The sequence below is a fragment of the Pararge aegeria genome, chromosome 26 (genome assembly GCF_905163445.1).
Source record: "Pararge aegeria chromosome 26, ilParAegt1.1, whole genome shotgun sequence".
In the NCBI taxonomy this organism is placed as follows: Eukaryota; Metazoa; Arthropoda; class Insecta; order Lepidoptera; family Nymphalidae; genus Pararge; species Pararge aegeria.
In genome coordinates, this window is record NC_053205.1 from 2,085,343 (window position 1) to 2,100,795 (window position 15,453).

At 35.0% G+C, this 15,453-nt stretch overlaps 1 protein-coding gene across 1 annotated transcript in view; it reads left to right on the forward strand.

The window, feature by feature from the left end:
* The window catches only part of LOC120635088, a 105,325-nt gene that overhangs the window by 78,222 nt on the left and 11,650 nt on the right, over positions 1-15,453 (forward strand). Inside the window, 2 exon segments of the mRNA XM_039906001.1 lie at positions 776-934; positions 14,507-14,626. Of these exon segments, the coding sequence (XP_039761935.1) occupies positions 776-934; positions 14,507-14,626 (279 nt within the window).

The following is a 15,453-nucleotide window of genomic DNA, read 5'->3' on the forward strand; positions in this document are numbered from 1 at the left end:
GTTATGCTTTCTTGGTACTTAGTTAATCTGACCTTTGTAATGCCAATTTATTATATAGCCCACAAAGCTGCATTAGAGTAGCATGGTGTGACTGAGCTCCTGTCTCTTTTGATCTTTCAACGTCCGACTGCTGGGCACAGTGATGGGAAATTGCTTATAGACATCAATCATTCAGGGATTATTTCTATTTTGCGTTATGCTCTTCTAATACTTTTTTTCTCTGACCTTTAAATTTTCATTTATTTAATATATAGCTCACCATCCCTCAGCGGAGTGGCGTGGTGGGATCTATGAATAGACGTGATAATGAATAAACGTTTTTTAAATTTCGCTGAATACGTCGGTTTTTAAGGATAAAGAAGTAAGTTTTGATATATATATATATATATATATTAGATTCACAAATTAGCTGGCCATCTGTCGGGCTAATTTTTGAATCTAATCCATCCAGAGTGTCGGTCGGTCCAGCCATCTAGGAGGTGTTCAGTGACATACACACGCACACAAGAAATATATATATATATGATTTATCTATTCCTTATTGTTCACTGCTGAATGTGGAGATTTTGCATTAAAAATAAAACATTTCCAATATGGCCGTTTCTGAGTCGTCAGGATAAAATTACCTAAAAAAAATCGACGGTAACCAAACGATATGCCTGTAATTACACTTTTCGGACCGGAACATAGCATTGCTCTATTACAAATATTTACTAATAAAACTACCTAACTTTTACTTGAGGGGAAAAGTAATACTAAATTTTTTACGTTACAGATGTCTCTGAGAGGGGCACGGCTGAGCGCGTTAGGCGGTGGCGTTGGGTGGCCGCACCCGCACCCGGGCCACCCGCACCCGGCGCACCCGCACCCCGTTCACCCACACGCAGTGCATCCACACCAGCACCCACATCGCGATCACCCTACAAGGACTCAGGTATGATCGTCGCGTGATAGGACGCGCGATATAGTGATGGGCGCAGTTACATTGAAGTGTCTTTCAATTACCTCACTTTGAAAATAGTTGAAATTCTTTCAAAATATATTCTTTCAAACTCATCCAATAACTTTATCAGGAATTATGTTATAAAAGATCTGAGTAAACTGAAACATTTATACGAAAATTGCCTTTCTGCCATCCAATTTATTAAAACATTGTGGTAAGAAACAAAAAAATGTGTTTTTGTATCATTATATCAATTTAACTGCGCTGAAAGCACCAGAACTATCAATAATTTAAATTATACATATTAATTGTTTTTTATTTTAAATTCTTTACAGGGTAGGGATTTATAGAGTTTAACTTCATATACAAATTCCATACATTACCTACGAACAGCGTTTCAATTGTAATTTTTTTTTTCATTATACACTATACTTACATAATGATTCTATTAATTTATACATACGATTATGTATAATAGAAATTAGTTTTTTTTTTAATTATACAAAACATATTTTTGAACGACAATCATTGTTTATATTAAATGCAAAATGTTTACAGAGTATCAAGTGAATTCAGATGTTCCTATTTTTGATTGTTTAAAATACTTTTAAATTTTGAAATTGAGATAGAGATTGAGAGAAAATGTGTGCCTGTTATATGTTTAACTTTATATTTTCTGCTCCTATACACTTTGGAATAAAACAAAGTATGGAAAATGAAATAGACCTGCCAATAAAATTTAAAAATGTAAACTTAATATAAAATCACTCTACAAATATACGCATATATGTAGCTTTATTTTGAGCATTCATCATTAGGTTTGTCTCAACACGCGTCACGTTGCTATAATATCTCGAAGGATGCACTGAAGTCTAGAAGCGAACATTTTGCATTTTAATATTAAAGGTTACGAGCGGTACATACAAACATACATATTATTTCACATATAAGTACATACAATTTTCTTACATTGACAGCATTGATAGGAACATGTGCGGACAAATGTAAAATCTTTCACATAAATTTGTATAACATTGAAATTGTACCTATTTTCGGGACAGCCTTTTTACTATTACTGTATAATTTTAATGTGAAAGATATTATCATAGAATACATACTTTGGATTGGTTAAGTTAAGTAAATATTTTTAGATACATAAGTAAAGCAAAGGTTGATCAAAATACACAAAGGTCAGTGAAAAGTTGATTCATTATACATTTTCTTTGAACTTTTCCGTTTGAAAAAAAACATTTAAGAAATGATATTATGAAACAACTTTTCTTACTTTTGCTACTTGCAGTTGGCATCTCCATACAGAATTCATTGAAATCACCGGTTGTACACTCCTTAGTTATAAAATTTATATGGAGATGGCATTAACGGTTGGCAACTGTCAGAATAGTAACACAATAATGAACATTTCCATATACTTTGGATCTTCAACTGAAAATTTTAGTTTTGATCAAACTTTGATTATAATTCTTTTGTACAAAAAAAAGTACAGTTTACAGAAGTTTTCTGTACAAATGAATTAGTAAATATAAATCACTTATCGAGTTATTGTTAAATAAAAAGTTGTAAAAAAGTACCTATGTTACATTATAGGCATTGCAAGGTCTAGATTTATTTAGGTTTACGTCTTATGATGTTTATAGGTATGTCTAATTGTTCCAAAGTTGTCAGGTTTTATTGATAAGTATAGCGAAGTGAAATTCGAAATTAATTAAAAATATATTAATCGTTACATCATTGATTTAATGTAAATGTATCAAGTCGACAAACCGTGGCGTGCAAATTGTAAAATAAATAACAGAAACTTTCGCGATGACAAAAAAAAAATAAGGATGATTTATGTAACAAATGGAATAAAAAATAATACCAACTAGATACGGTACGCTTACCGTTGAGAGAATTGAGAATTTTATATGTAGAAACACCCTATAGTGAGTGTGAGAGACGCGAGGCGTTGGTGGTTTCAAACAACGTTTCGATAATTAAATGTAGCAAAATATTATTCTAACCTTTACTTGTTTTTCTTTGCTACTTTTAAGAACTAGAATTTTCATTTGTATATTTTTATCAAAAAACTTTTGTAAATAGCTAAGAAAACCTTACTAAAAATTTGTGTTAGGCGTAACTTTTACTTTTTTCCTGTCGAGTCAATTTAACTTAATCGTGTACAGGAAATATAATATCATCTAGTCAGAAGTTAAGGCAAAAAATAACATTGCTATGCTTCACTCCAAAGAACTATACATATTTGATAAATAGTATATGTATGTTTTTATAGAACTATTGAGTATACTAAGTGTAAATTTAAATATTAATCGCAAAGAATTTCAAGCGTAAATCATCCTTTGTTTTTGTCTCACGATCAATCGTTATAAAGTGGTAACGTGAACGCGTTGCCACGAGTTTATACGGGTCGTTACGATTCGCACGCCGCGCGAGTACGCGTCGTGGACCGTGGTACAAGTGAGGTAGCGTGGCGGTGCAGGTGGCGAGCGTCGCTGCCGCGGAGCTGTGGCCCGCCGTGATCCCCGCGCTGCCGCACCCGCACCTGCGCTACCAGGTACCCCCCGACCCGATACCGCGACCCCCCCCGCGCGCACACACACACACACACACACACACACACACACACACACACACACACACACACACACACACACACACTAAACTCTGACTCTGATATAATGAGATACGTCCTTATATAATTGGCGTGTGCAATCCCCGCGCACACGCACACACACACGCGCACGCACAGACACACACACACAAACCAAAATAAACAAACTACCAATAATTAACAACAAAAAAGACAAGGGTTATTATTAGAATGCATCATCACTTTACACCAGGTGGGATTGGAGTAAAGGGCGAACTAATAGTGGAAATCACAATTTAAAAAAAAAAATTAAAAAGATTAAACTACAGGCTCCATTCCTGGTACCAGGTTATCATGAAAATAAAGAATATCTACTTATTGTGAATGAATGGTTTATTATAAAATTCTTAAAATTTGTAATAGAATTTAATAAACATAAACATATGACACGCACAAACGCGCGCGTGCACTGACACACACACACACTCACATAGACAGATACTCATAGCGATACGGGTTAACGCTTAGTAACTTCACAGTGGGGGCTGCCGTTTTCAAAATCATAAGATGGCGTTATGCGCGATACAGGTAGCTGTAAAAAGTGAAAAAGGCTTAAAATAGTTCACTAACAAACGGTGCTGTTAAATTTTGTCTCAAAAATAGGAGAGTTACTAAAAAAAAATTAATCAGTTGAATAAATCTAAACGACTAACAATCAAAACAGATAAGGCGTTGTAAGTTCCTTTAAAATAAAAATAAAAGTTCCTTTTTTTTTACCTCAATGCACGCTATGGTTTCGTAAAAGGATAAACTAATAGCCCCACTTTCGCATTTATAATTTAAAAGTAAATGCTCTTAACATTTCTGAATCCCTAGTATACAATATTTCAAACTAACGAATTGTCACAATCTGCCGACTTTGCATTGATTTATCAAAACTGGACGATTGGCATCCATACAAAATTACTGTGAATGCGATTGGCAAATCACCTTGCGTGTAAGTTTGAAGATGTGACCAATCACAAGGCTTGCTTTTACCGGCGCTTGTTCCGATTGGTCGCAGGAAACTGTACGCCAACGCGTAAACTGGTTAAACAACTTGAGACACCTAGGTTATTACCATACTAACGCCATCTAGTGTAGAACTCTCCGCGGTAGCCCCCACGGCATGCAAAAACCAACAAACCAAAAAACCTGACGATGAGCACACTTTAGGCTACAATATACAAACTAGACGCGTGCATGCACTGAAAACGTTGATTTGGAATCTCTAGAACTTTCCATTTTATCCCTTTTTATAATATACATATATATCTATATATATAATAGCTTTTTTTGTATGTTAATTTGTTATGTAACGTATGACACACGCTTTGGTTCGGAACTAATCCTTCTGGCTGTAATTATTGAGTGGTTTTTTTTCACACCGTCTATATAAGGTCACCTACCCCCACTCCCACATGAGATGGGGCTTTGCCCAGCATTGGGTCAGTTGGTGAATGTAAATCATTAGGGGGAAAATAATAGCTAACTAATCCCGCATAAACCATCTTAGATTGAATCGTCATTTACCAACAGGTGATATTGTTGCTAAAAAAAATAAAGACAAATATCTCTATTTCCATTAACATGCATGGAAATAAAGAAATAGAAAAGAAAGGATATTTAAAAGAAATGGTTACTCAGTGATCGGCTATTATAAGTGAGTGGAATAAGGAGAAAAGTTGTGTTGACTACACATAGCATGGGATTAGAGCTAAAAGAAGTCTACTAGATCACGTCACAAATATAATACTATTTGAGAATTGAATTAATGGTGTAGTCGGGGATGCATGAAAGTCCTTTATAAACCATTATTAGCAACAACGTAAAGATAAATAAATAAGTACAATTATTAAGAACCACATATTTAGACACCAGACCATTTTCGTCAGCCTTATTGTTTTCCAGTTCTGGTCGCAAGATATCTTTGAGAGTGGGGCTTAGATTCACACACATTGGCTTTAGGTTACGTAAATATATGATTGTTGCATAGAATGTTAGTGATTGACAGCAATATCCGAGAAAATTGGGAAAAGTTAAAAGCCTCGATTTTGATTTGGAAAACCTCCTAAAGTTGTGAACCCACTAAGTTTCCCACATGAATTGGACAAACGTTGATTGACCACCAAAAATTTTGGCTCAGTTCGTGCGTAGAAGTTCTATCGCTATGCATATTTCTGACGCCAAGAAGGGCCATGGTCACCGGTGTAATTACAGACACACGAGACTTAGCATCTACGTCTCAAGTTGATGGACATATGGCTGCACTTGATAGGTGATGGTTTTTTTAATTGAACCTGAGGTATGAAAAAATCATCACGAAGACGGTTTTAAAAATTCTACTCGCCCGCTGCATTCTAGAAGGGTTAGATATAAATTACACTAGAGCGTGTGCTTTTTTTTGGAACACAATTATTTAATTAAAAGCAAGAGATTTTAGATCAATGCACCTACTCACATATGCACCGCTACATTGTCTTCTAAAAGACTTCTAGGCTACTGTGGTCCGCTTCCTTTCGCCTGGTACGGGAATAGTGATCGTCCGAGTTAATACTAGATAGTGTCTATGGCGCAGGGAACTGGGGATCTGTCATAGCTCCTAGGTATATCCCGGAAGGAGTACATTCAATGCAATGAACTTGAGTAAAATCTTGTAAAATGAAACACACTGTGCTTTATTTCATTCATGCGTCACGAGAATTCACCAAATGCTCCTAGGGATATACCAAAATTCGCGACGGAGTCGATTCCTTGAATAAAATTAAGTGATTAAAAACTGGATTTATTCCAAACGTAAATCAAGAGGAGTTTTTAAATTTTGCAAATATCTCGAAACCATCGTAGACTGAGTAAATTCAATTGTGTGACCTTGAAAGAAATCTAGTGAAATGGCGAAACACTGAATTATGTTTTATTCGTACATAATTTTAATAGATTGCATCTAGAAAATGAATACATGTTAGTTTTTAGACGTCTCAGTGATTACCCGAAATCTTTGAAGGCTTTGTATTACTGAAAACGCCATCAGTTTAATCTTTTCTGGCTGATATTCTCCATTGTTCTGTGCTGTCCACCTCTCTCGATTTGACAAGTTTTCTTCATGTGTCAAAATACAAGTATAACTAATGGCTTTTCTCTTTGCAAAAAAAAAAAAAGAGCGAAACAAAGCTAAAGGTGATCGCAAGCGAAATTATTTTCTATCTTAATGAAGCTGTTGTAATCAAAGCAAAGGTCAAACCAAAACGCCGAATTTGCCTGCGCACGCAGTGGGTAACATACAGCTTTCGGTGACAGAACTCGTCTGTCTTCCGGTCTGAAGGTCGTGATTGCCGGTGTCATTACAGGCACATCAAACATTTTGCAGGACATGCTCCTTGCATTGTTCTGCCATCTGCTTGGACATGGCAATCTAAGACATCGCGAACGCAGATTAAATGCTTTGATTTGTCCTTCAATTTAAATGAACAGTAAAAAAACAAGATGCGAGTGTTTCGTCAATTGACCAATATTATTTCTGTAGGCAGATGCAATAGTTTAGACTGTTGAATTCACGCATTCTTTCTGGTTTCGAGATATCCTTAAAAAAATACACGAAATTAATAATATCCCCGACTCCCTGCGACATATATAATTCTAATATAGCATTTAAGGTGTTCTATTTTTTTGTATTTGTAATTAATATTGTGCGTTGGGCTGGACATGTGGCTTGTTGGATACTCAAATTTGATAATTGTCCCCTGAAATGGCTTTATTTTGTCGTGAGTTTGTGGTTATAGTTTTGAAGTCTTTAGCTTTAAAATCATTCCACTCGAAAACTGGACCCCGCTGCTTATTTATTACTGTTTATGAGATCGCCTCTACATGCGATATGTATTTTGTTTCATTCCATCTTTTTCATTATTTAATTTTTGTTTTATTAATTATATTAGTTTTAAACATTTCATTCCATTTGTCAATACACCTATTGCCCGCGTTCTTTGTACGCGATTATTAAGGCTTTGTACAAATTCCGTAGGAACCATTTGTTTTCCTAGGATACAATTAGCTTTTACTCTCCGTCCTTTTAAGTAATTCTATGCCAAAAATCAAGTTGAAGTGCGTGAAGTAAGGACAAACTAACAAATTCACTTTCATATTTATAATATTAGTATGGATTACATTCGAGTAACATTTTTGGTGTCACAGAGTCTATGTAGAAGATTTGCTTTCGGTCAAAAAGTTCTTTTCGGAAATTCTAGATCGAGGTTGCTTTGATTAAGAATATCATTGAGTCTATTGAGAGATCATTGTCAACTTGTAGCTTCCTAGATCTAGCGCGGGCAGGGGACCAAAAATATCCCCCGACCATATCCACTGATAAGGAATACAATTTTCTCGTCAACCTGCTAAAGCGCGGTAACAGGGAAAAGGAGAAGTTGACCTCCGTTCGATTTAACACGTACATCCAAAGAGAATGGATAAAACTGTGAGGAGATAAACAAATTGTCCTTTCCCGAATTGTCATATCTCCTGTCCATGCTAGCGTGAGGTTAGAATTTTGATTAGACCTTTTCAGTAGGGCTATAGAGATTTTGGGGGATATGATATCGCTTAATTTCATACCATTTTTTTCTGTGGCAAAGGTGTCTAAAAGTTTTTTTACCACCTTTTGACAAGTGTCGGTTTGCCTGAACGTAACTTTTGTCATTTCCTTGTTATTTTTTAATTTTTTTATATTAGATAGTATGTAAAGTGCTGTCCGATACTTATCAGAAAGTGATAAAACAGGCCCTAAGAAAAAGTTGGCTTAATGTTTGATAATGACTAAAACTACTATAGAGATAGAAAAAAAATTAAGAGTCGTGTCCAGTTATTGAGTTGGGATGGTTTTAAATCGCAAGTTTTAGTTCCAAATAATAAACTCACGCCTAGGTTGACCGTTTCTGTATTTTGGTCCCGTTTTTCGTCCCGATTTTTCAGCTTCAGAGGTGTCTGGTGGTTGTTTTGTATTGCTTAGTTGATTCTTCAGGATGCCTGCTATAATATAGGTTTTATTAGATTTGTTACTATCGCGCTGGAACACCGCTGTTTTAGTGTTTTCAAACTTTTTTTTTTTAAGAGTACCTTGTAAGTGTTGTTTTGAAAGTCAAAGCGCCTGGTAGTAATGCCACAGTTTCAAGGACTAATGAATACGTGCACATTGCCGTTAGATCCATTGCCATTGACGTCACGCGTGTTGAGTCAAATCTAATTTTTTTTATACGCCCGGCACACGTTGTTTACGTCTTACGTGCGTTTATTAAAGTTACAAAATTCTAAGATTATATCTGACTCGACGTGACGTGGTGTGGATTTTTGTTTCCATGATGATATCATGCCACAAAAGGTTCTTAAACATAGATATCGCGGGTATAATAACGCTTGTAACACTAATATTAATTTTAATGTGACATTGCGCAGGCGCATTGACATGCATAAATAAAGTGCTATCACTGACGTGGCATCTAAGAATTTTGTGGCTAATGACTCGTAAGAATAGTTTTAAATGTACATTTATTATTTACACGCCCATGTATACCAATCTCCATTTACTTAACAATAGATTCCTAGCAGTATCTTAAGACAATTTTATATCAAACCTATGGAATACACCTCAAATGTTGACCATATAGAAATGGAATATCACACTTCTGAAAAACACTCTTGAATTTTGACCACAGAGAAATTTAATATAAACCACCCTTGAATTTTGAACATATTATAGATATTTAATATCACACTTGTGGAAAACAACCAAGAATTTTGACTACATAGAAATTTAATATCAAACTTCTGGAATACCTCCTTGATTTTGACTATATAGAAATTTAATATCACACTTATGGAATACAATCCTGAATATAATTATGACAAAAATTCAATTTTAAAAATGTGGAATACACCCTGGTTTTAAACATTTTGTATTTAGGAAATATTCAGATTATGAAAATTGGATTCTAGCTTTACGATATACACTATTTATTTTGACAGTAGTAATTTAATTTCAAACCTCTTATATATACTTACTTACACCTATGATTTTTGACTATGGGATTTATTTTTTTCATACATATTAATGCACCTTTAATTTTAACCCTGTTATAGCAATATTCACAAGTTTACACTGTGTTTTAAAATTGTATGTTTTATTTATTGATGATTCTTGAATCATCCGCATTTTGAATTTTTATCACATAAACAGCTTGCCAAGCGATATAAATGCTTTAAATTCTAAGATTATATCTTAGAAAGCTTTGAAGACGTCGCGTTTTGGTTTCTTGGCGAGGGAACTGTTTGGGAATTTATAATTTATTAATTTATTCACATCCTTCATTGTGTCTCATCAAATTTAATGTTGAAGGAGAATGCTCAAGGCCATTGGTACAAAAAAAAACTTTCGCGCAACACGAAAAAGATCGGCAAGAGTTTTTTTATTTGGTGGTGGTAGAGTCACTACAGACGGACTTGACGTTTCAAAAGTGCTTATTAATGAGGCCTACTTGAGATAAATGAATTTTGAATTTTTTGAATTTAATAAAAGTTTTTTTTATTATTTCTGCCGCCATTACTATTTTTTGTCTGTGATCGACCACAGACACGCAATCGTAATAACAGAATTAGGGCCCAGGTATATCGTTGACGATTGGCATTTAAACACTTTCTAGAACTTTGGGGAGCTGCCCGAGACACGACCGCTCCTCTTGAACACCTGTTATGTTAGTGATTTTATTTTTGATACCAGCTTGGCTCATGTACTGTGTTGTAAATTTCGCTTTTATCCATGTATTATGATCACCGCACGTCATTCGAATATGGACTTTAATTTGTGTTGTGTAGATATATTTCTCAATGATAGAATACTCGAGGTAAGCTAGCTTGCTGCATTCTGTCTCTCTGGTGACTTAAAACAGCTTTTACGCCTTCTGTATCTAACAACTTCCACTTAAAGTACGAATACCTTCGAACCTGTAGAAGATAGGCATCTTTTAGGAAAGCTGAACGCTCCACCTTAGACTGTATCATCACTTACCATCAGGTGTTATTACAACCTAGATAGTCAGGTTAGTTTACACAGAAATAGTTTCATAATTGTAAAAGGTCGTTTCACCGGTTCGTTTTTGGGTGGACATCGATCGAACTGAGTGATCGTTGACCGGGGTGAATGACCTCTTATGTTTAATGTTTTCGGTTACAAGTGCGCGATACACTGGCTGAGGTTGTTCATTTTTTGTTTTAGAAACGATCAATATTTTTTTGTAAATAATTATTTTTGGTACCATAGAAACCCTATGGACTTAAAGAAATCTATGAGTAAAGTATTATCAGCAAATAAATTAATCTTTAAAAAATAGGTTGTCTGTAAAGTCGGCTTACTGACGATAGTTGAACGTGAAAACGACAACTATAACGGCGTTACCTACCTCTGAGGCGTTCCATTGAAGGCTTGAAGTGCAAGCGAGAGCGCGGAACGAGCGACAAAGAGGCACAGTCGGCCTCCGCGTTCGACATCTGTCTCTCTCCTAGTTGAGTGAGCGATGCGTCCGCGTGGACAGCTTCTATACAATAATACATTTACATGTTTTCGGCAAGGATGAAGTGCAGTGAAAGTGAATGTGGTGTTTGTTTATAGCAACGATAATAATAAACGATAATAAACAAATAAAATTAAAATTTTCTTTTGAAAAATGCAACCATTCCATCAGTATTTTCTTACGACGTTGTCACGTACAACTATCGTCAGTAAGCCGACTTTACAGACACCAATTTTTTTTTTTTTTATGAAATAAATTAATAATGTACTTTAAAAAGTCATAGAACACTAAAAGTACTGATTATAGAAGATCAAATTGTAACACTTTTGAAATAAGACTTTATTTTTCTTTTTGGTGTACAATAGAAGTTTACTCATTTCGCAAGCTTTAATAGCGTATGAGGGAAAACAAAATAAATTGCACTTTTTTTAATTAGATATATTTATAAGAATAGATTAATATCCATTCATACTTCATTTTTATATTTATTTCCTATTTATTCACTTTAGTTGGACAAAGGCATGGGCAGGAAGGGAAGAAACTTAAAAAAAAAGGATACAAAGGCGTCCTTATCGCTTAGTAAACGATAAGGCCGTCCTTTGTATCCTACTTTCGCTTAGTAGTGATCTCTTCCAGGCTACTTATTCGTTCGCGTGGAAGGTTGTATGTAATTGATATAGCGCCATCTAGTTACTATACTGGGAAACGGTATTGTCACTAGATGGCGCTCCATAAAAATCGTAGCTGGCTTTTGACGACCTCTCTGGCGCAGGGTTGCGCGTTGTGGTTTTAAGTTGAAGGTCCCGGGATCCCCAGCAGGGGCAATATAGGAATTTATAATTTCTGAATTGTCTATGGTCTGGTATGGTGGCTAGTTACCTGTCTAGCGACAAAAAAATGCCGCTAAGCGGTCTCGCGTACTGTTAGGATGCCATGTAGAAACCAATTAGCGGTATGGGTTTATAATACTACCCCCTAAGAGGTTAGTGCAATATCACTAGCTTGTATTGGAAATAAAAAATAAAAACGTTGGTATCTCACAAATATATTTTTAGTAATCTCCAATCACCTCTCAAAACCCTTAATAATACAATTATTTTTCTCTGTTTCATTTTAACCTCTGCATAGGTCGATATTCCAGACGGTGTTTCCACACTTGTTTTAACATTTTTGCCGCTAGCAACACAAGCTTTAGTTTATCTGTAGATTGGTTTACCAATGTTATGTGAAAACGAGAATATATGGCTGGTCGGCTTTCATTAGACTTGGCTGTTTTCCACGATATGCTCTTTTGAGGCTGAGGCTACAATACGGTGCGGGCGATACGCGATTTTAAACAAACCGCTTTTTTGTATATGGCTGCACTGTACACTGAATATCATTAGCGATATTTCGTGTTTTTTTTTATTCAGAAAGGGAATGCTCTCGAAAAATTCATTTATTTTAAATTCTTTTTTTATTTAGCGCTTTTCTTTACAGTAATAATATCACAGCCCCTTGTTTGTTATACAAAAATTATTTTCCACCATAATTTAGTTTCATATGTGATAGCAATACAATTTATGGTTATAGTTTTCTTGTTATTTCATACTTAGTTGCTTTGCTGAATAATTGTTTTTTTTTGTTTACCATATTTTAGTTCGGAATGGGGACCTATCTAACCCATATAATGTGAAACGAGCGAACGAGTAAAATTACACAGTTTGGTTTTCGTAGCAAAGTTGACTTGAGAAAGTCTTAATTTAAATTCCATTTGCAGAATGTACAAAAGTTTAGCTTACGTCCTTCGTATATTTAATGATTTAAATCCTACTTTTTCTTTCTTTCCCTCTCTTTTTTTATTGTTGTGTCTAGCTGGTTATCCGCTTTTGTGTAACCACAAATGTTTCACAATTTCTATTTGTCAATTTCTATTTCTATTTGTTCTACACAAATCTCTTCGCTAATCACCGGCTAATGTAGCCTCCGCCTTAACGTGTTTTTTTTTTTTAGTAAAATAACATTTTCGTCAAGTGTACGGGTGCGGTTATTAACAGGGGCGCCATATTGAATATTAAAAAAAAATTAAAAGATTTCTGTAATGATATCTGGGCCCTTATTTGCTATTACATTCGAATCGTGACACACTGCCGTTTATGAATCATAATTCTGGTCTGGCGAGGTATCAAATGCTCTCCGCTTGTGGTCTTGATTCGAATGCCATAGTAAATCAGGGCATTGAGCTGTTCAGGTTTTTATCTCGTTCTGACATATTTTTTATTTCATTCCTTCTATTTCTTTTATGCCATGATGTCATGCGATATTCATTTTTAAATATGTATTTTATTTATTGATTTAAGTCATTTTATATATTGTTTATTCATTCGTATATTTACCTACGATCATTATTTGTGACTGTTATTTTACTGTATCTTGGAACTGCATTGTTAAAGAAATTGAATACAGTAGATATTCGGCAGTGAAATCTATGGTATTCATTTAAAAGATTTCTGACCTGTATGAATACTGTATGATTTAACATTATTATAATAATAGGTTTTATATGTTCATTTTACATTTTTTTTTATATTTACAACCTCATTGAAATTTTATGTGGTGCAGGCTTGCATTATTTTGCTTTTATTATATCACTGAGTATATGTTTTAAAATTTTTTTTTTGTATATTATATAGTATTATGTATATAAAGTATATAAACAGGACGAGACGACAATCTAATTAGCTTTAAAATTAATCAAAACGCGCCTTTCACTAGCTATTTTGTGTTATGGTTTACGGTTTTTATTTATTCTATGATACGGAAGATCAAATGCTTCACGGAATTCTTTTTTTTTAACTCACGAATTATGAAATGAATACGTGGCGTTCTCTTCTTTAAATTTTTGGACGTATTTTTGCAACGATGGGTGTGTACAATTTTGATACTTATCATATTTTCCTTTCGATTAAAACAAATAGACTTATGGGACGGACGGACAATCTTTGTCAATTATTACAAAGTTGATTTTGAATACGAGATCGTAATTTATATTTTTCCTTCAATTGTAATACTTTTTTTTAAATAAATTTTGCTTCTTTTTAACATGAATCACTCATATGAAACAAGTGATGATTTGGCTCACGTCGGTGGTCTTAGACACCTGTTTTTATGCTATCATCTATATTACCCAAGGGTCTGTTTACGTGATTCTATGTCCATTTCGTAATGATGCACCTCCTAATACCCAAAAAAAGTATTTGATCCTTTTGAAGTCTCGCCCGCCGTTGATATGAAGGTTAAACAGTCCCGGGCTTGTAAGACCCCCCTGTCGCACCCTCGTTGCTTCGTATGACGCTGGGGCTACAATGTGGCGTTGTGTCGCAGATGGGCGGGGTGTATGCGGCGGGGCTGCAGTATCACGGCAGCTTTGCGCCTCCGCCGCCGCCGAGGGGGCCCTTCGCGTCACCCCCACACCCGCACACACACTATATCACGAACTCGCAGGTGAGTTTTTTTTTGTAGTTATACTTCTTTTGGCGCGTTAGCGAAAATGATGAGAGTTAATTTTTACGATGCGCGCGCGCACCGTTACGACAAACGTACACCCTGAAGTTAGCTACTGTCAACATTGTTGTGTACAACGTGTTGTACTGTAATCTACTTACTGTTTTTTTTTCCTTTATGTTATGTGTGCACATGATTCTGCGAACCATCACAGATTCATCTGCAACTGTGGGCCACTTGATCTATGACAAACCGAAACCGGAGCATCCTCAGGAGATGTCGACTTTACAATGAATAATTGTGCACTTAACATACCCGGCTTCGGAGCGAAACGTGCGTAGAGGGTACATTGCCGAGGATATGTTTGGTGTGGAGTATACGGATTGAAGTAATTACAAATTACACCATACAGATTCTGCTGCTGTTCGCGGACTATAGCAAATTAAGCTTAATTTTCATAATATATTATATAGGGACAAACAATCCTACTTAGAATGCATGTAAAAAATATATATGTTCGTACACTAATTTCTACTTACTATAAATAATACTATCCTAAGTCAATCCACATTATTAAAATAAGAATAAAATTTAAGACTGAAATTCATACAAAATTACAAATATCTAAATATCTAATCAATTATTATTCATTCATTATTCACGTCAAATTATGATCACTGTAAATGTCAAACCTATATTGTATAAACATATATTGTGTCTATTATGGATTTCCGCAAAGTAACGCCTGCTTTTATCCAATGCATGAGGCAAGCGGAAAATAGGGAAAGTTGGCGCTTCTTGAAAGAGACGTATGTCCAGCAGTGGAC